The sequence below is a fragment of the Musca autumnalis genome, unplaced genomic scaffold (genome assembly GCF_047663935.1).
Source record: "Musca autumnalis isolate F117 unplaced genomic scaffold, ASM4766393v1 scaffold_5, whole genome shotgun sequence".
Taxonomy (NCBI): domain Eukaryota; kingdom Metazoa; phylum Arthropoda; class Insecta; order Diptera; family Muscidae; genus Musca; species Musca autumnalis.
The window spans coordinates 175924067-175948637 of NW_027412088.1; the positions used below are offsets into that span (position 1 = coordinate 175924067).

Below are 24571 nucleotides of genomic sequence, written 5' to 3' on the forward strand. Positions count from 1 at the left end.
TAGCAACAATGTTGTTGTTGCCCTTTAAACACACAACGAACGACGAAACTAAAAACAGACAAATGCTGCCTAAACTAGTAGGCACTGTTGTTGTCGTTTCTCGTCATAACGAACACGAGACAAAAGGGATAATGATAAGAAACACATTAGGGTGGAACGAACAAGATTAACATTAAGGTGGGCCGTAAATAATGTGGAATTTAAATAATTTTAAAATAAAGAATAACAAACAGACCCGACAAATACCAAATAAAATACAAACATATAAACAAAAAATACACATAATAATCTGCTCCAACATCCTCCGCCCGTTGAAGCGTCAAGTTTCAAGCATCATGTTCATCTGGTAGTGGAGCGATTTTATGGATCGGACGACAGCAGGACCCATTCTTCGTTTTCAATTCAACCACACGGACTTTTCCATCTCGACCATAAATGGATTTTGTTACTCGAGCCAGTATCCATTGTTGAGGGGGTGTGTTATCTTCGTGGATTACGACAAGTTGGCCTTCTTCTATATTCTTCTTCTTCGTGAACCACTTGGACCGTTGTTGTAAAGACAGAAGATAGTCACGGGACCACATATGCCAAAATTGTTGTTTCAAGTACGAAATACGTTGCCATCGAGTTAGAAGAGATGGTTTGTCAACTTCAATGGTTTTCTCAGGTATTGCAACGAGCGACGAACCAATAAGTAGATGACCAGGTGTTAGCGCTTCACCATCGTTGGGGTCATTTGACATAGAAGCAATTGGGCGAGAGTTCAATATGGCTTCTATTTCAACAATTAATGTTTGCAGCTCTTCAAATGTGAGATACGATTCAGACATGTTCTTGATGAGCAACGTTTTTGTCGATTTGACAGCAGCCTCCCACAATCCGCCGAAGTGTGGGGCACGAGGGGGTATGAAATTGAATTCAAGACCCATTTGGCAGCAAACAGACTTCATCTTTTGGACAACTTCATCTTTGAAAAACGATTCCTTTAGTTCTTTGAGCTTATTGTGGGCTCCAACGAAATTTGTAGCGTTATCGCAAAAGAGTTTTTGGGGAATGCCACGTCTTCCAACAAATCTTTTGAGACACAGTATGAAGTTGTTTGCTGACAAATCCGATACGAGTTCCAAATGGGTTGCCTTGGAACTGAAGCAAACGAAAACAGCGATGTATGTTTTGTAGGGTGACTTTCCACGAATGCGATATGACGCCATGAACGGACCACAAAAGTCAACTCCAGTCACCAGAAATGGACGTTGAGCTCGAAGACGATCTATTGGCAAATTTCCCATAATTTGCCCCAACAATTTTGGTTTGTAATGGAAACAATGTACGCAATTCCGAACGACTTTTCGGACAACTTCCCTGGCGTTTACGATCCAAATCTTTTGACGCAATATACCCAAAAGCACCTTTGGGCCTGCGTGCAGATGCATTCGATGCAAATACTCAACATACAACTTTACGAATCTATGATCTTTGGGCAACAAGGCAGGAAAACGAGCATCAAGAGGGATTTCAGCGTTTGCTAGACGTCCGCCAACTCTAAGTATATTGATTTCTTTAGTGCCTATTTCCATTTTATGCAAAAATGGAGTCAATTTTTGTAGCGACGGTTGAACGACGTTGCCTTTTTCCAGTGCCTGAAGATCAGAAGCATAACAAGATTGCTGGACAAGCGAAACTGTTTTCCAAAACGCATCTTCAAGTTCAGATGGAGGTACATGAACGACATCAATGGGCTTCAAGGAACGATCTACTGGGCACCTGTTGGAAATACGAAAAACATAAGCGATTATTCGAATTACTTTATAATATGAAGAATGCTTATCGAGAATGTCCGAAATGACATTCTTTCCACAGGTTGTGGCTTTGAAGACTGCAGCTTTCCTACGTTCTGGGACATCACGAGTGAATTCTTCTTCTGTACCAGGCCAATTTGAAACATCTTCTTGAAGAAACGATGGACCACGAAACCAAATTGTACTTGAGAGCTCTTGAGCAGAACAGCCTCGAGATACGATGTCAGCTGGGTTACTTTTTGTAGGCACATGTCTCCAAAAAACATTTCGAGTTTCTTCTTGAAGTTCTGAGATACGATTTGCAACAAAACAATTCAAAGTCGACGAATGGAGTTTGAGCCACTGAAGGACAATTTTGGAATCGGTCCAAAAGTGCAACGACGAGACGAATTTTTCTATTTTGGGTTTGATTTTGAGCCACGTTTTACTGAGCAAAACGGCAGCACACAATTCAAGACGGGGTAGGGATTGGGCTTTGATGGGAGCTACTTTGGATTTAGCAATGAGTAATGTAGTTTTGTACATACCATTCTCCGAGACACGATAATAAATACAACAACCATAGGCACGTTGAGAAGCATCTGCGAAACCATGGATTTCACCAAGCCGATCAGGCGAAGTGAGAACGTATCGTGGAACTTCTACTTGGTGAATGAACGACAAGTCATCTTTTATTTGGAACCACAAAGCCTTGAGATGATCATTGAGTGGATCATCCCATCCAATGTTCTGAACCCATAATTCTTGCAGCAAAATCTTACAACGAATGATGATGGGACTCAGAATTCCAAGCAAATCGTAAATCTTGGATACGAGCGACAAAATAGATCTTTTGGTAGGATTTGTGACATCGGGCAACTCAAAACGATATAGGAAAACATCTTGCTGAGGTTTCCAGGACATACCTAAAGTTTTGGTAATGTCGTTGTCCGATGTTTTTATGATGATTTCAGTATCATCATTCGACGTGAGCGACGCATGGTTACTATTCCACTTGGACAATTCCATACCATGCAATTTCAAAATTTGTATTAGCTCGTCCCTCTTGAGGGCTAGAGCTTCGATATTATCGGCGCCAGTTAGTACATCATCGACGTAAAGATCTTGTCGTAAGACCTCCGAACCACAAGGATGCGATGATTTGTATTTATCTGCAATGAGAAACAAACTACGAATTGCCAAAAAAGGGGCGGCCGATAAGCCATAAGTTACTGTGTTCAATTGGAATACCTGAAGTTCATCATTTTTATTTGTTCTCCACAAAACGAGTTGAAATCTTTTATCTTGATCATCAATTCGAAACTGCCGATACATCTTCGAAATATCTGCAGTGAGAGCGTATTTGTGCAAACGAAAAGAGAAGAGTGTGGTGATCAAATCCTGTTGAATTGTTGGACCGACCATCAATATATCATTCAAGGAATGATTCGAAGAACTACGAGCTGATGCATCAAATACTACTCGGAGTTTTGTGGTAATACTATGGGGTTTAAGGACACAATGATGAGGAATTACGTAATGCGAATTATCCAAGGATCGAGAGTAGGGTGACATGTGTCCGAGCGACACATATTCCTGCATGAATTCTTCATACATCGATTTTAAAGTTGAATCACGTTCAAGTCGTCTTTCGAGCGACAAAAACCGCCTACGAGCCATTTCAAACGAATTACCAAGACATTCGGGGGATTTCTTGAATGGAAGACGAACTACAACTCTTCCATCAGAGTCAAAACGACTATTTTCAATAAAATGTTTTTCGCAAAGGTGTTCTTCTTCAGTATAAGTTGCAGGAGACTTCGAATATTCCTCAACTTCCCAGAAATATTTTAAGAATTCATCAATTTTTTGATCTTCAGGTGTACTTACAGTCAAATTGCAAGTCAACGATGTCGAATTAGTACGACTGGGTGACGAACCACCAACTATCCAGCCGAAAACAGTATTTGTGAGATGTGGTAGACCATTTCCCAATGAAATTCGACCATCCAACAACAAATCAAAAAAGACCTCAGCACTTAAGAGCACATCGATACGTTGTGGCTTATAGAACAACGGATCTGCCAATTCTATATTTTGAGGAATCTTCCATTGTGAAGTGTTGAGAAATTCTCCAGGCTGACGAGACGAAATAGTTTTTGTCACTGCGAAATTAGAGGACCACTGGAACGAACTACTTCTGGATTTAATGGTCGCATCGACAGAAAATTTGATTGCTGTCCGAACTTCTCCAATTCCCGATATTTCTTGAGAAAATGGCCTAAATTTGAGCTTCAGCCTTTTTGCTGTTTCCTCCGAAATGAAATTCAATTCAGAACAAGAATCTAACAGAGCTCTTACCGTCTGAAATGTGCCACAATTATCCTTCATCAAAATTACAGCTGTTGGAATAATCGCTCTTTTAAACGAACGAGCCACGAACGACACTGGATTAGAGCTGGTTGATGGTTGTGGTGAGTTACCATTCGAATTCGATGTAGTAGGTTGTTCTGGGCTACTGTAGATGTGCAAAAGCGTGTGATGTGCAGAACTACAAACTCTGCATCGAGATTTTGAGGAACACTTGGACACCATATGACCTTTTCGAAGGCAGTTGATGCAATGTCCACTACGTTTTACGAAATTAAAACGTTCTGAGACGACAATGTTTGCGAACGACGAGCAAGTTGATATATTATGTTCACTTGAGTTACAATATGAACAGTTCGAATTTGAGTTGACAAATGTATGAGCCGACCGATTGAATCTAGTATTTGGTTTAGGTTTATTTACAACCACTTTTTCTGTAACTTCAGTTCTCTTTCTATGGCTTTCGAGAAACTGACAACGACGACTTAAAAGTTCGTAACACAAGTCCCATGAGGGCAACGATTTGAAGTCTTGTTTTTCATCATAGTTCTCTTTTGTATCACTGTCCAATTTCGATAACACCATATGCACTAAAATTGCATTCATAACATCTGCTTCTGAACCGAGAGATAACAATGAACCACGAACTGCAGAAACCGTATCAATTAGATGACGCAGAGAAACACTGTCACTTTTCTGCATTTTTGGAACGTTAAACAACGACTCTATATGTTCCAAAAATATGAGCACTTTGTTATCGTAACGTTCTTCTAGTCTATTCAATGCTTTTTCGTAATTGTCTTCACATACTTGAAATGGTTCCACGACAGCTAAGGCTGGACCCGATAGACAATTGAGCAGATAATTAAATTTTTCGATTAAACTGATTGCTGGGTTATCATTCACCATATTATTAAATGCAGTAATGAATCGTTTATATTCACTGTATTTACCGTCGAATTTGGGCAACTTAAGTGAAGGCAATCTAGAACTACTTGAACCACAAGCCATAGAAGCATTCATCAAACTCATTTCCGCAGACACTGAGCCACGACTTTTCTTCAATAATTTCATGATTTTAGATTTTGCAATAATGAATGTTTCTTCTAAATCAATTCTCGAATTATCATTTGGATTTATGGATTCAATTTGGCTTTGTATTTCACACAACTGCTTGAAGTACGATTCTAGAATTTCCAAACGACATTCTAAAATGGTCAAGTCCATTTTAGAACCATCCTTTTCCACTTTCTTTTGTATATTTGCAATATTTTTCTTTATTGAGCTACGTTGCACTTTAAGAGAAGCTAGTTCCGAGCTACTAGCATTCTCTTCAACCAATTCAGCACCGTCTTTAGGCATTTTGAGAGCAACACAGAAATAAGCAAATTTAACAAGAGAAATTAGCTTCTATTTTAAAATAAAGCGCCAAAACTTGAAATTTCTCACTCAATATGGTGGTTAATTTGTAAATGTATTTATTTCTAATACCAATTAGAACACTAATGTTTGTATGTGTGTATTTTCCAATCTCAATCACTGGAAAAAACTCTTCGACAACGAGCAACAATTAATTTTGTAATAGTTTTCCTTCGAGACACAAATATCTTTCTGTTAAAGGATTTTATTAATCCTTTTCAAAAACAAACGATGTAAGAATTACGGCGATAGCGATGTAAATTAATCGACAAAATGTTCAATAATAAAGCAGAGCGACTGTTTATGTTATGTAGTTGTGGCCGACAACAACAACGATATACCACAACTCGAATTTATTTGAAGCACAAATTTCCACTTTATTTCGTATTTGTTCAACCAATTAAATATTAATTGATTTACTTTAATTTTCAAAGCTACCGTCCTGTCACGGTCGCCAAAATGTTTGACAGAAAGTTTATAATTTTATTTGCGCCCGAAATCGAAATAAAAACGCACTATTTAATTTTGTATAAAAGTTTCAATTTATTTGTCGGTGTCTATAGCCGGTTAAATGTCAACTAACTACATACATATGTTTCAAATGCCCTTCTTGTAGGGCCACAACACAAAGGGAACACACAAAAATTGAAACATAATAGAAATGTGCAATTAACGAAATTCGCACAAAACAAAATACAAACAAAAACAAAATAAAGGGCCACAGTAATTGCTATGTATGTAACAAGCATACAAGCAGAACTAGATTTAGCAACAATGTTGTTGTTGCCCTTTAAACACACAACGAACGACGAAACTAAAAACAGACAAATGCTGCCTAAACTAGTAGGCACTGTTGTTGTCGTTTCTCGTCATAACGAACACGAGACAAAAGGGATAATGATAAGAAACACATTAGGGTGGAACGAACAAGATTAACATTAAGGTGGGCCGTAAATAATGTGGAATTTAAATAATTTTAAAATAAAGAATAACAAACAGACCCGACAAATACCAAATAAAATACAAACATATAAACAAAAAATACACATAATAATCTGCTCCAACAACGTTTATTATGAAAAAAATGGATTTTTAAGAAAATCAACTTTTAATATGGAAAAAAAGTTTTTTAAAAAACCACGTTTATTATGGAAAAATATTTTGTTAAAAACAACACGAAAAATATTTTTTAAAAAAATCCACGTTTATAATGGAAAAATATTTTCTTAAAAAACTCACATTTATTATGGAAATGTTTTCTTAAAAACCTCACGTTTAATATGGAAAATATTTTTTACAAAATCCACGTTTATTATGATTTTTTTAATCTAATTTTATTATGGAAAAATATTTTTTAAAAAATTCACTTTTATTATGGAAAAATATTTTTTAAAAAAACCTCATTCATTATGGAAAAATATTTTTTTTTTTAAAAATCCACTTTTATTATGGAAAAATATTTTTTTAAAAAAAAAACACGTTTATTATGGAAAAATATTTTTTAAAAAAATCCACATTTATTATGATTTAAAAAATCTACGTTTATTATGGAAAAATATTTTTTTAAATAAACCACTTCTATTATGGAAAAATATTTTTTTAAAAAATCCACGTTTATTATGGGAAAATATGTTTGTAAAAAATATACTTTTATTATGGAAAAATATTTTTTTTTAAAAAATCCACGTTTATTATGGGAAAATATGTTTGTAAAAAATCTACTTTTATTATGGAAAAATATTTTTTTTAAAAAATCGACGTTTATTATGGGAAAATGAGATTTTAAAAAATTCACGTTTATTATGGGAAAATATGTTTTTTAACAAAACTACGTTTATTATGGAAAAATATTTTTTTTAAAACAACTACGTTTATTATGGAAAAATATTTTTTTAAAAAAATCCAAGTTTATTATGGGAAGAAATGTTTTAAAAAAATTCAAGTTTGTTATGGGAAAATATGTTTTTAAAAAATCTACTTTTATTATGGAAAAATATATTTTTAAAAAATCCACGTTTATTATGGAAAAATATGTTTTTTTAAAAAATCCACGTTTATTATGGAAAAATATTTTTTTAAAAAATCCACGTTTATTATGGACAAATATTTTTTTTAAAAAATCCAGGTTTATTATGGAAAAATATTTTTTTAAAAAATCCACGTTTATTATGGAAAAATATTTTTTTAAAAAAACCAAGTTTATTATGGAAAATATTTTTTTAAAAAATCCACGTTTATTATGGAAAAATATTTTTTTAAAAAATCCACGTTTATTATGGAAAAAAAACCTCACGTTTAATATGGAAAATATTTTTTACAAAATCCACGTTTATTATGATTTTTTTAATCCAATTTTATTATGGAAAAATATTTTTTAAAAAATTCACTTTTATTATGGAAAAATATTTTTTAAAAAAACCTCATTTATTATGGAAAAATATTTTTTTTTTTAAAAAAATCCACTTTTATTATGGAAAAATATTTTTTAAAAAAAAAACACGTTTATTATGGAAAAATATTTTTTAAAAAAATCCACATTTATTATGATTTAAAAAATCTACGTTTATTATGGAAAAATATTTTTTTAAAAAAAACCACGTTTATTATGGAAAAATATTTTTTAAAAAAATCCACATTTATTATGATTTAAAAAATCTACGTTTATTATGGAAAAATATTTTTTTTAAATAATCCACTTCTATTATGGAAAAATATTTTTTTAAAAAATCCACGTTTATTATGGGAAAATATGTTTGTAAAAAATCTACTTTTATTATGGAAAAATATTTGTTTTTTTTAAAATCCACGTTTATTATGGGAAAATATGTTTGTAAAAAATCTACTTTTATTATGGAAAAATATTTTTTTTTTTAAATCCACGTTTATTATGGGAAAATGAGATTTTAAAAAATTCACGTTTATTATGGGAAAATATGTTTTTTAACAAAACTACGTTTATTATGGAAAAATATTTTTTTTTAAAACAACTACGTTTATTATGGAAAAATATTTTTTTAAAAAAATCCACGTTTATTATGGGAAAAAATGTTTTAAAAAATTCAAGTTTGTTATGGGAAAATATGTTTTTAAAAAATCTACTTTTATTATGGAAAAATATATTTTTAAAAAATCCACGTTTATTATGGAAAAATATGTTTTTTTAAAAAATCCACGTTTATTATGGAAAAATATAAAAAATCCACTTTTATTATGGAAAAATATTTTTTTAAAAAATCCACGTTTATTGTAAAAAAATTTTGTTTTTAAAAAATGCACGTTTATTTTGGAAAACATTTAAAAAAACGTTCGCTATGGAAAAATATTTTTTAAAAAATTTTCGCTTTATAATTTATGGATTGTTATTGGTTTTAAGCTCTCTTTTTTTAAACATAATACGAATGTTTTAGAAACTAGGAAACTGATTTAAATCTCTTAGCAAAAAATTATATTCTTACTTCCCAACAAAAATCGTTACCATGCCATACCAATCTGAAGGTCACATGCGCTTTAATGCCCGTCTTAAATGATCATAACTCATAAATCATTTGTCTTATGGTTTAATGTTAATGCCCATAATAATCGCATTAACAAATTACATGTTTAACGTTAAAGAGCTTCGCAGTGTCAAACGGGAAAGCAAAAAGGAAATTCTTAAACCCCAAAAGAAAAACAAAAAACCACACACGAAATAGCATCTCATATCTTAAAGGGAAAGTTTATATTCACTTGCCGCAATGTTTTAGACATTAAGTGGATACTAATCTTCAATGTTGTGGCATATATGCATACATACTCGTACTTACATACATGTATGTACATACATATGTCTGTTATTGTGTATGTGAACAATCACCCGTTTTTCCTTAGAACGTATTACGATTTATGTACTCTCTGGATTAATGCTGCCGATCATTTATGAATTTTGTTATTTTTAATGCTGCTCCGCTCCGCACACACACACGTATAAATGGTAATATTAATTTTATGGCATGTTGATATTTTATGAAGCGTTTAAATGCTATTTATTAAAACAAAGTTGGAAACGTGTTTGAAGATTTTCATGGGTGGTAAGGGGAATTTAAAACAAAGAAAACAAAGAATGTTATAAAAATGTCTTCGTGTAAAAATACCCCTAGAGGTATTCCATATACAGGAGAATACCTTTCGAGGTCATGCATGGACAGAAAAAGGTCTCTTTCATAAAGAAAGGTCTTCTAAAGGGTAATTTTTACACAGAATGAGAGCTTCTGGGGTCTTCTATAGATCTCTTAAGGTCTTCTACTGACAGCAGAATACCTCTTAAGGACTTCTACAGACAGAAGAAGAACTCTTGAGGTCTTCTGTAGCCAAGGAAGACATTGTGAAACAGAAGAAGAGCCCTTGAGTTTTTACAAAAATGTTTGCGGTAGTCCTCTATAGCCAGAAGAAGACCTCTTGAAATCTTCTACATGCAAAAGATCAACTCTTGAAATCTTCTACATGCAAAAGATGACCTCTCGAAGTCTTCTACAGGCAGAAGAAGACCACTTGAGGTCTTCTATAAAAAAAATTAGACCACATGAGGTCTCCTATAGACAGAAGAAGAACTCAAGGTTCTTTTACAGAAAGAAAAACATCTTTTGAAGTCCTCTATATCCCGAAGAAGACCTCTTCCAATCTTCGAATGCAAAAGAGGACCTCTCAAAGTTCCACAGGCAGGCGAAGACCTCTTGAGGTCATCTACATGCAAAGGGAGACCTCTAGAGGACTTCTACAGGCAGAAAAATGTCTGTTGAAGTCCTCTACAGCCAGAAAAGGACGTCTTGAATTCTTCAACATGCAAAAGAAGACCTCTCCAAGTCTTCTACAAGCAGAAGAAGACCTCTTGAGGTCATCCATAGCAAAATAAGACGCCTTGAAGTCTTCTATAGACAAAAGAATACCACTTGAAGTCTTCTATAGAAAAATTAAGACCACATGAGGTCTCGTTAAGACAGAAGAAGAGCCCTTTAGTTCTTCTACAGACAGAAAAACATCTTTTGAAGACCTCTATATCAAGAAGAAGACCGTTGAAGTCTTCTGCCTGCGAAAGATGACTTCTCAAAGTCTTCTACAGGCAGAAAAAGACCACTCGAAATCTTCTACAAGAAGGAAAATACCTCTTGAGGTCATCTACCGGCAAAGGGAGACCTCTTGAGGACTTATACAGGCAGAAACAAACCTATTAAGGTCTTCCATAGATAAAAGAAAACGCCTTGAAATTTTCTATAGACAAAAGAAACGACTTGAGGTCTTCTATAGAAAAAATAAGACCACATGATGTCTCCTGAGGACAGAAGAAGAGCCGTTGAGTTCTTCTACAGACAGAACAACGGCTGTTGAAGTCCTCTATAGTCAGAAGAAGTGCTCTTGAATTCTTCAACATGCAAAATAAGACCTCCGGAAGTGTTCTATAGACAGAAGAAGAGCTCCCGAGAACTTCTATAGACAAAAGTATACCTATTGGGGTCTTCTAAAGACAAAAGAAGGTCTCTTGAGGCCTTCTATAGACAAAATAATATCTCCTTCTATATATGAAAAAAGACTTATTGAATTCTACTATAGACAAAAGATCTTTTGAAAATCAGTAAACGAAAAAAGACTTCTAACTTGAGGTTTTTTTTAGACAGAAAAAGACTTCCTGAGGTCGTCCTTAGACAAAATAAGAGGTCTTAAGGTCTTGTTTTGACATAAGGGTGAACCTTAAGCCTCCTATTAACAAAAAGACCACTTGAGGCATTCTATTAACATTACACGACCTCTACAGATCTTCTACAGAAGACAGAAGAAGGCCACTTAAGATATACTACAGACAGGTAAGGACTTCTATAAAAATCAAGGCTTCTAGAGTTATTCCCCTAGACAGCAGAAGGTTTTTTGAAGTCTTCTACAGACAGCGGAAAACCTCTCGAAGTTTTTATGAACAAAATAAAACCTTATCAGGTATTCTTTAGACAAGAAAAGACTTTTTGAGGTTTTTTATAGACAACAGAAAATGTTTGTTGGGTCTTCATTAGGCAAAAGAAGACCTTTGGAAGTCTTCTATAGACAAAAGAAGACATCCTGAGGACTACTATTGTCAAAAACTACATTTTAAAGTGTTCTACAAACTAAAGAGAAATTGTTGTGGTCTTCTGTGGACATAAATAGACCTCTAGAAATCTGCTATAGAATAAAGATGACCTATAGAGTATTCTATGGACGAAGGCTGACATCTTGAGGACATCTATAGACAAAACATTCTGTTAACGTCTTCCTTAAAAGAGGGGGACTTCTTGTGGTTTACTATAGACAAAATTAGATCTGTTCAGGCTTCCTATAGACAAAAGAACACATTTTTCAGGACTTCTATAGACATGAGAAAACCTCCTGTGATCTCTTGCAGACAAACGAAGACCCCTTGAGGTCTTCTATAGGTAAGAGAAGTCATCTTAAGGTGTTCTATGTACAAGAACATTTTTTTGTCTACCGAACCTGAAGAGGTCTTCATGTGCCTAAAGAAAGCCTGCAGAGGCCTTCTTCTGTTTATAGAAATCCTACAGAGTTTTTATTCTGTTTACGGAAGACCTCAAGATATCTTTTTTTCTACAGAAGAACTATAGATAAGAGAAGACCTCTTAAGGTGTTCTATGTACAAGATATTCTTCTGTCTACAAAAACCTGAAGAGGTCTACCTCTGTTTAAAGAAGGCCTACAGATGCCTACTTCTCTCTATAAAAATCCTACTGAGTTCTTCTTATTTTTACCGAAGACCTCAAGATATCTTTTTTTCTACAGAAAAAATGAATAGGTCCTATACTGTCTATAGAAAACTTAAAGAGGTATTGTTTGTGGATGGAAGACCTGAAGAGGTCTTCCGTTCATAAAAGACTTCAAGAGGTCTTCTTCTGTCTATAGAAGACATGAAGATTTTTTCTCTACATATAGAAGGTTTCAAGAGATTTTGTTTTGTTTACAGAAGACCTGAAGGTGTCTTCTTTTATCTACAGAAGACTTAAAGAAGAATTTTTCTGTGTTTAGAAGACTTGAAGATGTCTCATCTCCCTGTGGAAGACCACAGGGGGTCTCCTTTTGTCTATAGAAGAGCGCATGAGGACTTCTTTTGCCGCTTAAAGACCTCAAGATGTCTTTCTCTGCCTCTTGAAGAACTCAAGTGATCGTCTTCTGTCTCTAAAAGATCTCTAGAGGTATTCTTTGACTCTAGGATATTCAAGAGGTTTTCTCCTTTAACTAGAAGACCCCAAATGTCGTCTTCTGTCTCTAGAAGACTTCAAAAATAACTTCTTCTGTCTCTAGTAGACCTCAAGAGGTCGTCTATAATAGACTTCAAGAGGTCTTCTTCTGTCTATAGAAGACATTAAGACATTAACACAAAGATCTTCTTCTGTTTACAGAAGACCTGAAGGTATCTTCTTCTATCCTTAGAAAACTTGAAGAGGTCTTCTTTTCTCTATAGACGACAGCAATGGGTTTTCTTTTGTCTATAGAAGAGCGAATGAGGTCTTCTTCTGTCTCTAGAAGCTTGCATGAGGTCTTATTCTCTCTTGAAGACCTCAAGAGGTCGTTCTCTGTCTCTCGACGACCTCAAGTGGTGGTCCTCTGCCTCTAGTAGACCTCAAGAAGTAATCTTCTGTCTCTAGAATCCTCAAGAGGTTTTCTCCTTTCTCTAGAAAACCGAAAAAGGTCGCCTTCTGCCTCTAGAAGACTTCAAGATTACTTTTGCTGTCTATAGTAGACAAGGAGTAAAGAAGAAGAGAAGAAGTAGACCTCGCGAGGTCGTCTATAAAGACTTCAAGATGTCTTCCCTGTATATAGAAGATCTCAAGAAATCTTCTTCTGTACACAGAAGACCTGAAGATGTCTTCTCCTACATATATACAGAAGCCCAAAGCAAGTCTTCTTCTGTCTTTACAAGACATGAAGAGGTCTTCTGCTCTCTATAAAATACTGCAAGGGATCTTCTTTTGTCTATAGAAAAGCGCAACAGGTCTTCTTCTGTCTCTTTGAAGACCTCAATAGGTCGTTCTCTGTCTTTTGAAGACCTCAAGAGGTCGTCCTCTGTCTCTAGAAGACCTCAAGAGGTATTCTTCTGTATCTGAAGGCCTCAAGAGGGTTTCTTCTTTCTCTAGAAGACCTCAATATTTCGTCTTCTGCCTCTAGAAGACTTCACGATTACTTTTGCTGTCTTTAGTAGACAAAAAGTTAAGCGGAAAAGAAGAAGAGAAGAAGAAGACCTCGCGAGGTCCTCTATAAAAGACTTCAAGATGCCTTCTTCTGTCTATAGAAGACATGAAGATGTTTTCCCTGTATATTGAAGGTCTCAAGAAATCTTCTTCTGTACACAGAAGACCTGAAGGTGTCTTCTCCTATATACAAAAGCCCAACCCAAGTCTTCTTCTGTCTTTACAAAACATGAAGAGGTCTTCTTCTCTCTATAAAATACCGCAAGGGATCTTCTTTTGTCTATAGAAAAGCGCATGAGGTCTTCTTTTGTCTCTTGAAGACCTCAATAGGTCATTATCTGTCTTTTGAAGACCTCAAAAGGTCGTCCTCTGTCTGTAGAAGACCTCAAGAGGCATTCTTCTGTATCTGAAGGTCTCAAGAGGGTTTCTTCTTTCTCTAGAAGACCTCAATATGTCGTCTTCTGTCTCTAGAAGACTTTAGGATTACTTGTTCTGTGGATAGAAGACCTCAAGAGGTCTTGTGTTTATAAAAGACTTCTAAAGGTATTCTTCTGTCTATAGAAGACATGAAGATTTTTTCTCAAGAAGTAGACTTGAAGGTGTCTTCTTCTATCTACAGAAGACCAAAAAAAGTCTTCTTTTATCTTTAGAAGACTTGGAGAGGTCTTCTTCTCTCTATAGAAGACCGCGAGGGGTCTTCTTTTATCTATAAAAGAACGAATAAGGTCTTCTTCTGTCTCTTGAAGACCTCAACAGGTTGTTCTTTGTCTATTGAAGCTCTCAAGAGGAGGGAAGACCACAGGGGTTCTCCTTTTGTCTACAGAGGAGCGCATGAGGACTTCTTTTGTCGCTTAAAGACCTCAAGATGTCTTTCTCTGCCTCTTGAAACCTCAAGGGGTCGTCGTCTGTCTCTAAAAGACCTCAAGAGGTATTTCTTGTCTCTAGGATATTTAAGAGGTTTTCTCTTTTAACTAGAAGACCCCAAATGTCGTCTTCTGTCTCTAGAAGACTTCAAGATTACTTCTTCTGTCTCTAGCAGACATCAAGAAATCGTCTATAAAAGACTTTTAGAGGTCTTCTTCTGTCTATAGAAGAAGGTCTCCAGATATCTTCTTCTGTTTACAGAAGACCTGGTATCTTCTTCTCTCCTTAGAAAATTTAAAGAGTTCTTCTTTTCTCTATATAAGACAGCAATGGGTTTTCTTTTTTCTATAGAAGAGCGCATGAGGTTTTCTTCTGTCTCTAGAAGCCTGCATGAGGTCTTCTTCTCTCTTGAAGATCTGAAGAGGTCGTTCTCTGTCTCTTGACGACCTCAAGTGGTGGTCCTCTGTCTCTAGTAGACCTCAAGAAGTATTCTTCTGTCTCTAGAAGACCTCAAGACGTATTCTTCTGTATCTAGAATCCTCAACAGGTTTTCACATTTCTCTAGAAAACCTAAAAAGGTCGTCTTCTGCCTCTAGAAGACTTCAAGATTACATTTGCTGTCTCTAGTAGACAAGGAGTAAAGCGGAAAAGAAGAAAATAAAAAGTATACCTCGCGAGGTCGTCTATAAAAGACTTCAAGATGCCTTCTTCTGTCTATAGAAGACATGAAGATTTTTTCCCTGTATATAGTAGGTCTCAACGAATGTTCTTCTGTACACAGAAGACCTGAAAGTGTTTTCTCCTATATACAGAAGCCCAAAGCAAGTCTTCTTCTGTCTTTACAAGACATGAAGAGGTCTTCTTCTCTCTATATAAAATACCACAAGGAATCTTCTTTTGTCTATAGAAAAGCGCATGAGGTCTTTTTCTGTCTTTTGAAGACCTCAAGAGGTCGTCCTCTGTCTCTAGAAGACCTCAAGAGGTATTCTTCTGTATCTGAAGGCCTCAAGAAGTTTTCTACTTTCTCTAGAAAACCTAAAAAGGTCGTCTTCTGTCTCTAGAAGACTTCAAGATTACTTTTGCTGTCTCTAGTAGACAAGGAGTTAAGCGGAAAAGAAGAAGAAAAGAAGTAGACCTCGCGAGGTCGTCTATAAAAGACTTCAAGATGTCTTCTTTTGTCTATAGAAGACATGAAGATTTTTTCCCTGTATATAGAAGGTCTCAAGAAATCTTCTTCTGTACACAGAAGACCTAAGGGTGTCTTGTCCTATATACAGAAGCCCAAAGCAAGTTGTTCTGTCTTTACAATACATAACGAGGTCTTCTTCTTTCTATAAAATACCGCAAGGGATCCTTTTTTGTCTATAGAAAAGCGCATGAGGTCTTCTTCTGTCTCCTGAAGAACTCAATAGGTCGTTCTCTGCCTTTTGAAGACCTCAAGAGGTATTCTTCTGTATCTGAAGGCCTCAAGAAGTTTTCTACTTTCTCTAGAAAACCTAAAAAGGTCGTCTTCTGTCTCTAGAAGACTTCAAGATTACTTTTGCTGTCTCTAGTAGACAAGGAGTTAAGCGGAAAAGAAGAAGAAAAGAAGTAGACCTCGCGAGGTCGTCTATAAAAGACTTCAAGATGTCTTCTTTTGTCTATAGAAGACATGAAGATTTTTTCCCTGTATATAGAAGGTCTCAAGAAATCTTCTTCTGTACACAGAAGACCTAAGGGTGTCTTGTCCTATATACAGAAGCCCAAAGCAAGTTGTTCTGTCTTTACAATACATAACGAGGTCTTCTTCTTTCTATAAAATACCGCAAGGGATCCTTTTTTGTCTATAGAAAAGCGCATGAGGTCTTCTTCTGTCTCCTGAAGAACTCAATAGGTCGTTCTCTGCCTTTTGAAGACCTCAAGAGGTATTCTTCTGTATCTGAAGGCCTCAAGAAGTTTTCTACTTTCTCTAGAAAACCTAAAAAGGTCGTCTTCTGTCTCTAGAAGACTTCAAGATTACTTTTGCTGTCTCTAGTAGACAAGGAGTTAAGCGGAAAAGAAGAAGAAAAGAGGTAGACCTCGCGAGGTCGTCTATAAAAGACTTCAAGATGTCTTCTTTTGTCTATAGAAGACATGAAGATTTTTTCCCTGTATATAGAAGGTCTCAAGAAATCTTCTTCTGTACACAGAAGACCTGAGGGTGTCTTGTCCTATATACAGAAGCCCAAAGCAAGTTTTCTTCTGTCTTTGCAATACATAACGTGGTCTTCTTCTCTCTATAAAATACCGCAAGGGATCTTCTTTTGTCTATAGAAAAGCGCATGAGGTCTTCTTCTGTCTCTTGAAGAACTCAATAGGTCGTTCTCTGCCTTTTGAAGACCTCAAGAGGAGGTAAGACCACAGGGGGTCTCCTTTTGTCTACAGAAGAGCGCATGAGGACTTCTTTTGTCGCTAAAGTCCTCAAGATGTCGTTCTCTGTATTTTGAAACCTCAAGTGGTCGTCATATGTCTCTAAAAGACCTCAAGAGGTATTCTTTGACTCTAGGATATTCAAGAGGTTTTCTCTTTTAACCCCAAATGTCGTCTTCTGTCTCTAGAAGACTTCAGGATTACTTCTTCTGTCTCGAGTAGAACTCAAGAGGTCGTCTATAAAAGACTTCAAGAGGTCTTCTTCTGTCTATAAAAGACACTAAGTTTTTCTCTATATATAGAAGGTCTCCAGAGATCTTCTTCTGTTTACAGAAAACCTGAAGGTATCTTCTTCTCTCCTTAGAAAACTTTAAGAGGTCTTCTTTTCTCTATAGAAGACATCAATGGGTTTTCTTTTGTCTATAGAAGAGCGCATGAGGTCTTCTTCTGTCTCTTTGAAGACCTCAATAGGTCGTTCTCTGTCTATCGAAGACCTCAAGAGGTCGTTCTCTGTCTCTTGACGACCTCAAATGGTGGTACTCTGTCTCTAGTAGACTTCAAGAAGTATTCTTCTGTCTCTAGAAGACCTCAAGACGTATTCTTCTGTCTCTAGAAGCCTCAAGAGGGTTTCCTCTTTCTCTAGAAAACCTGAAAATGTTGTCTTCTGTCTCTAGAAGACTTCAAGATTACTTTTGCTGTCTCTAGTAGACAAGGAGTTTAGCGGAAAAGAAGAAAAGAAGAAGTAGACTTCGCGAGGTCGTCTATAAAAGACTTCAAGATGTCTTCTTCTGTCTATAGAAGTCATGAAGATTTTTTCCTTCTGTACACAGAAGACCTGAAGGTGTCTTCTCCTATATACAGAAGCCCAACCCAAGTCTTCTTCTGTCTTTACAAGACATGAAGAAGTCTTCTTCTCTCTATAAAATACGGCAAGGGATCTTCTTTTGTCTATAGAAAAGCGCATGAGGTCTTCTTCTGTCTCTTTGAAGACCTCAATAGGTCGTTCTCTGTCTATTGAAGACCTCAAGAGGTATTCTTCTGTATCTGAAGGCCTCAAAAGGGTTTCTTCTTTCTCTAGAAGACCTCAATATGTCGTCTTCTGTCTCTAGAAGACTTTAGGATTACTTGTTCTGTGGATAGAAGACCTCAAAAAGTCTTGTGTCTGTAAAAGACTTCTAAAGGTATTCTTCTGTTTATACACGCAGAAAAATTTATGTTAAAAATATGTTTGGATCCAAACAAATATATGTTTGGGACCGGTTCCAAACAAATTAATGTTTGGATCCAAACATGATATGTTTGGGTCCAAACAAATATATGTTTGCAACATTTTGTAACATATCTCAATTTGATATGTTTGGGTACCAACATATTTTTTATGTTAGAACATTTTTTTCATGGGTGGAGAGAGGATGTTTGTCAACGAGAGTAATAACAGTGCTCTCGCGGCTGTGGATTGCTGTTTTATAATTAAGAGTTGTGTGTATTGTATAATAGAAGGCGTAGAAGCGAAGAAGGGGGCTTTGGTGGCGTGTATGCGACAAACTCGTGTGTTTCTTGTTTTGTTGTTGTTAACCAACTTAGGAGGAGAAAAAGAAATGATATGAATTATATTTTATTTCTTTCTTCAGTGTTTTAGATGCCTTTGTAGAGTCAAGACGGTAAAGTGAGTGAATAAATCAGTGTTTTGTGTTTTCTTAAAGAAATTGTGCTTTTTAGTAAATTAAATGCCCAATACATTTTATAATTGAATCGGAAAGTTGAATGGAATTATTTTATTGGACAAGGAAGAAATCGCATTTAATATTGGTAATTACATACATACTTATGTATATTTGAAATATGGCATATCCATATTTATTTATTACATTACATAATCATTTGATTCTAGATTCCGATTCCCCGCTGATGATTTCAACTATGAGGACAATTTGTTTTATTTCACAACAAAGGAGAAGCGTTCAACTACGTTTCTATATATTTTTTCTTTTTAAAAGTGTGACTATTTACAAATTATTTCAATCAGTTTTTCTTTTATTAAATTGTGTTATGTATTTCTTTGGAATTTTGTATGTACCTATGTGTTTGTTGTTCTTTTGCCTTCCAATAAACAACCTCAACATTTGTGTGTATACTATGGAGATAGCCAGTGAGTTCTTACTGAGAGCAAGTGAGCACACATTTTAAAGTGTTTTACATTGAATTTTACGCTCCCTTGCTCTTAGTAAGCGCTCACTGGTGCATGTGTTTGTTTTTTTTGTGCCTTTTGGGTTTGTATTTTTTGCACCCAAACATATAAAATGTTTGCACCCAAACATAAAATTGTTTCCACCCAAACATAAAATTGTTTGCACCCAAACATTAATATCTTTGCACCCAAACATATATATGTTTGCACCTAAACACAATTTCTTTAAGAAAAACATATATATGTTTGCACCCAAACATATATTTGTTTCCACCCATATATTATGTTTGGGACTGTTGCAAACATATATATGTTTGCTGCAAAATATGTTTGGGACATATGTTAGAGAGGCCGATTTTTTTTTGCGTGTAGAAGACATGAAGATTTTTTCTCAAGAAGTAGACTTGAAGGTGTCTTCTTCTATCTACAGAAGACCAAAAAAGTCTTCTTTTATCTTTAGAAGACTTGGAGAGGACTTCTTCTCTCTATAGAAGACCGCGAGGGGTCTTCTTATATCTATAAAAGAGCGAATGAGGTCTTCTTCTGTCTCTTGAAGACCTCAACAGGTTGTTCTTTGTCTCTTGAAGCTCTCAAGAGGAGGGAAGACCACAGGGGTTCTCCTTTTGCCTCTTGAAACCTCAAGGGGTCGTCGTCTGTCTCTAAAAGACCTCAAGAGGTATTCGTTGTCTCTAGGATATTCAAGAGGTTTTCCCAAAAGCCGTCTTCTGTCTCTAGAAGACTTCAAGATTACTTCTTCTGTCTCTATTAGACCTCAAGAGGTCGTATATAAAATACTTCAAGATGTCTTCTTCTGTCTATAGAAGACATTAAGGTTTTTTCTCATATATAGAAGGTCTCCAGAGATCTTCTTCTGTTTACAGAAAACCTGAAGGTATCTTCTTCTCTCCTTAGAAAACTTGAAGAGGTCCTCTTTTCTCTATAGAGGACACCAATGGGTTTTCTCTTGTCTATAGAAGAGCGCATGAGGTCTTCTTCTGTAACTAAAAGCCTGCATGAGGTCTTCTTCTGTCTATCGAAGACCTCAAGAGTTCGTTCTCTATCTCTTGACGACCTCAATAGGTCGTTCTCTGTCTTTTGAAAACCTCAAGAGGTCGTTCTCTGTCTCTAGAAGACCTCAAGAGGTATTCTTCTGTATCTGAAGGTCTCAAGAGGGTTTCTTCTTTCTCTAGAAGACCTCAATTTGTCGTCTTCTGTCTCTAGAAGACTTTTGGATTACTTGTTCTGTGGATAAAAGACCTCAAGAGGTCTTGTGTCTATAAAAGACTTCTAAAGGTATTCTTCTATCTATAGAAGACATGAAGATTTTTTCTCAAGAAGAAGACTTGAAGGTGTCTTCTTCTATCTACAGAAGACCAAAAGAAGTCTTATTTTATCTGTAGAAGACTTGAAGAGGTCTTCTTCTCTCTATAGAAGACCGCAAGGGGTCTTCTTTTATCTATAGAAGAGCGCATGAGGTCTTCTTCTGTCTCTTGAAGACCTCAAGAGGTCGTTCTTTGTCTGTTGAAGCTCTCAAGAGGTCGTCCTCTGTTTCTAGAAGACCTTGAGACATATTCTGCTGTCTCTAGAAGCCACAAGAGGTTTTCTCCTTTCTCTAGAAGACCTCAAAATGTCGTCTTCTGTCTCTAGACGACTTCAAGATTACTTCTTCTGTGTCTAGTTGATTTCAAGAGTTCTTCTGTCTATAGACCTTAAGAGATCTTCTGTGAATAGAAGTGTTCATAACGTTTTCTGTTATGAGAGCGCTCACGATGTCTTCTGTTTACAGAATATTTCTAAACGTATTTTACCTTTAGGAAATATCAAAAGGTCTTCTGTCAAAAGAAGCGTTCATAAAATTGTCTGCTCTTAGATGAATAAGTGTTTTGTCCCTAAAAGAGATCAAAAGGCCTTATGTTTGTAAAAGAGTCCTGTCAGTTTTTCTATAAAGACTCTTTTCAATTCGGATATAAAGGCTTAAGCTCGTCCCTAATACTACCTCAAAAATTCTTCTTTCTACTTCTTTCTATAGGAGACCTTAAGAGGTCCTCACTCTATGCAAACCCCAAAAGATCTTCTGGGGTTCTTCTTTCCCAGAAAACTTCAGGGGGTGATTGGTCTCTACCAGATTTCTAGAGACTTTTTTGTGCATAGAAGACATTAAGAAGTCTTCGCTTTCTACCAGACATTTAGAAGTTCCCACTTGCCTTCTTCCGTCTCTAAGAGATCTCTTGAAATCTGCTGTTTGTAGAAGATGTTGTTTTTTTGTCTTTAGAAAATCTCAGGAGGTCTTTCGTATTTTGAAGATTTTTAAAGGCTATTTGTCTCTAGAATGCATGAAGATACGTCGTTCCTAAACCTTTCATGAATCAATGCGTATCCAGAAACTCAAAACAAACCTGTGTTATATTCATTTTGTTTTGGTCACTCCTAAAAAAACTCGTGTTGACACAATTTACCTCTCTTTTACTTCATTTGTTTTTGTTTTTTCAAATCCTTGCTCAATAAAAAAGGGGATATTTTGTTTCAACAGTTCACAGCTTGGGTGTAGACATAGCCATTAGGTAATTGTGAAATTTGTTAAGTTGTCTTATTTAAATATTGAACTTTTTTCTTTAGCAAATCGAGACCCGCAACAACATTGACAATCTCTAGTATGTCTAATGGAAATTAGCATTGTTTGAAAAAATGTTGTGGGCATGGAAAAGCTTCTTCACATTTCTAATTTTTTTGTTCCGTACACACATACATAGGAGGCAATGAGAAGTTGAAAGGAGTGAAGAGTGAATGGACCATAAGCCATATCCTTTTCTTTGCTGATGCGTTTCTTATTATTTTTTCTTTGTCTTCTTTTTGGTGTTCCTTCATCTTTCTTAACGACTTTACCATTGAAATAAATTAAACGCTTTAAATCCTTAAACAAAAGTGCAAAGACCATGAACATCATCTTAACAGCATTGTTTCCTCTTAAGCTAATTTTGGGGTTTTGACATTGCTGTGACTGTTATTTCAGGCTTTGCTTATTCCTTTGTCCGCCTAGTGGTTATAATTCTGTTGGATGGTTTCTGGGCTTCATGACTATTCTTCGTTTTGTTTTTATAAATGAAGTGATAAGACGACCGACCACCAAGACTCTAAAAAAGAAGAACATAGAATAAGCAGATGGAAATGAAGTAAGATACATGGTCTAGGATAAAATATCCTTCTAACACAAAAGGATATGCAAAAGAGTAAGTCAGAACAAGAAGACAAAAAAAACGAACCAAAAGACAATACCATTTTCCTGATGACTGTCCTTAATGTTAGCTAAGCGTGTAGACACAAAATACGGCCTTCTATTACCCCCTAAATGGCGTACAATGCCAAATTTAATGCGTCCTTTAGCGAGCGAAGGCCAACTGATGAAAATATATCCTTCGCTAAAACAAAAGAGCAAAGCCCTGAAAATAGCAAAAGGCTAAGTGCCGTAATAAAAACTAGGAATTAACATTCAAATAACTGAGGAAGAAAAAAAAGACAAAAAAAAAAACAAAGAAATGATTTTGTCTTCTTAAGCCGCCTAGTGCCGTTTTGTTGACAGCCTGACAAAGTGAAAACTAAAGAAAATTAATTGAAAAAACGAACTTTTTCCTTTCAAGACATTAATTAGAATTAAAGTTTTGTATTTCAATTATTTCCTTGAAAGATATTCAATTAAAGGTTGTGATTTTTCGAGGCTATTTTAAGTAAATTTGGATTTGGATAATGAATCAAAGTGGATTTTTAAAGACTATTTTTTAATTAATTACAAATATTTTGTAATCAAAAAATTCTCTAAAAATCCACTACGATATCCACATATTCTTTAAAAAAAATACACGTAGTTTAATAAAATCATGGACTAATAATAGCTTAATAATTTATTGAAAAAGTTAAATAATCTTAAATCGTCGTTTTTTATTGGGATAGCTAATACAATTTTGTTTTTTCAAAATAGTCTGGCTTAATCCCATTGTTGTTGTTTTATTATTTTAAAACAACTAATTTATTAGTGGAAAAAGGTTGGCATTGTTCGCCAAGGGGTAAGGCAGGGAAGACTAGTTTCGATCCAAGCCACTGGATCTCATCAGTTCCCTTGTTCGATTTAAGAAACACTGGCACCGTTTGTATGGTTGGCTGCGACAAGCTACCAACTACATTTTGTTATGTGAATTCGCCGAAATTCGACGACACATAGCAGTGGGAAAAGGTTTGGTATGTTTCGCAAACACTTTCGTCGGAGTTGTGTTAGGTTGCCAAAGAAAAACTTCTCATTGAAGTTTTTTCTTGGTTCACCATTATACTTCGAGCTGACGATTGATGTTTGGGTATAAAAAGTTTCTTGTTGAAGAAGTGATTGAAAAATAACTTCGGTGGAGAATATCCACAAACAAGAAACAATGGAACTGATGAGATCCAGTGGCGTGGATCGAAACTAGTCTTCCCTGCCTTACCCCTTGGCGAACAATGCCAACCTTTTTCCACTAATAAATTAGTTGTTTTAAAATAATAAAACAACAACAATGGGATTTAGCCAGACTATTTTGAAAAAACAAAAGTTAAATAATCTTCGTATATTGAAAGAAATGTTCTTAAGAAATACACGGTGATTAAAAAAAATTCTCTTTAAAAAACCCACCACCATTTGGGTTTTTGCCAAGAAGTTTGTAACGCATCGAAATAATGGTCGTAGACCCACACTTATGTATATATACCAAAATGAATGTTTCGACGAGCTAAGTCGATATGGCTATGTGTGTCCGTCCGTCTGTCCTTGTAATCACGCTACAGGTCGCACTTTTGATCAGATCGTCACCAAATTTTTGGTGCTGATAGGGGTCCCGGAGAGGAAGAAGCCTATTGATTTTGGTGAGGGTCAAGGTTTTTTTTCCAAAGAAAATATCTCAGCGTCTATAAGGGGTATACCAAAAGCAAAACCCGGAAATGAAAGAAGAAAATATCACATTTCTAACGATGTAAATTAGGTTGTCGTACGTGCTCAAACAACGAATATATCGCAATAGTCGCTAATGAAACCCAACTTTTAATTTTTGCGATTTTAATTATAATGGCGAATATCGCAGCTTTGATGGGGGGACCTTCCAAAGGCAAAGCCTGACTATGAAAGTAGAAAATCCCATTTTTACAATGATGCAAAGTAGGTTGGCGTAGGTGGCCAAATAACGGAGATATCGCAATAGTCGGTAATACATCCCATTTTCCTTTTTTTATCACGCTACAGGTCGCAATTTTTATCAGATAGTCACGAAATTTTGAGTACTATTGATTTTGGCGAAGGTCGGATAATATTAAGGGGTCGGAATGGACAAAAAAACTTATGTGGAGAA

The 24571-nt window shown here is 35.5% G+C and overlaps 1 protein-coding gene across 1 annotated transcript; it reads right to left on the reverse strand.

The window, feature by feature from the left end:
- Positions 1–326: 326 nt before the first annotated feature.
- LOC141386843 (uncharacterized) lies at positions 327–5510 on the reverse strand. Its single transcript, XM_073955750.1, has one exon. The coding sequence runs from the start codon at positions 5508–5510 to the stop codon at positions 327–329; it is 5184 nt and encodes a 1727-aa protein (XP_073811851.1).
- Between the last annotated feature and the right edge of the window lie 19061 nt (positions 5511–24571).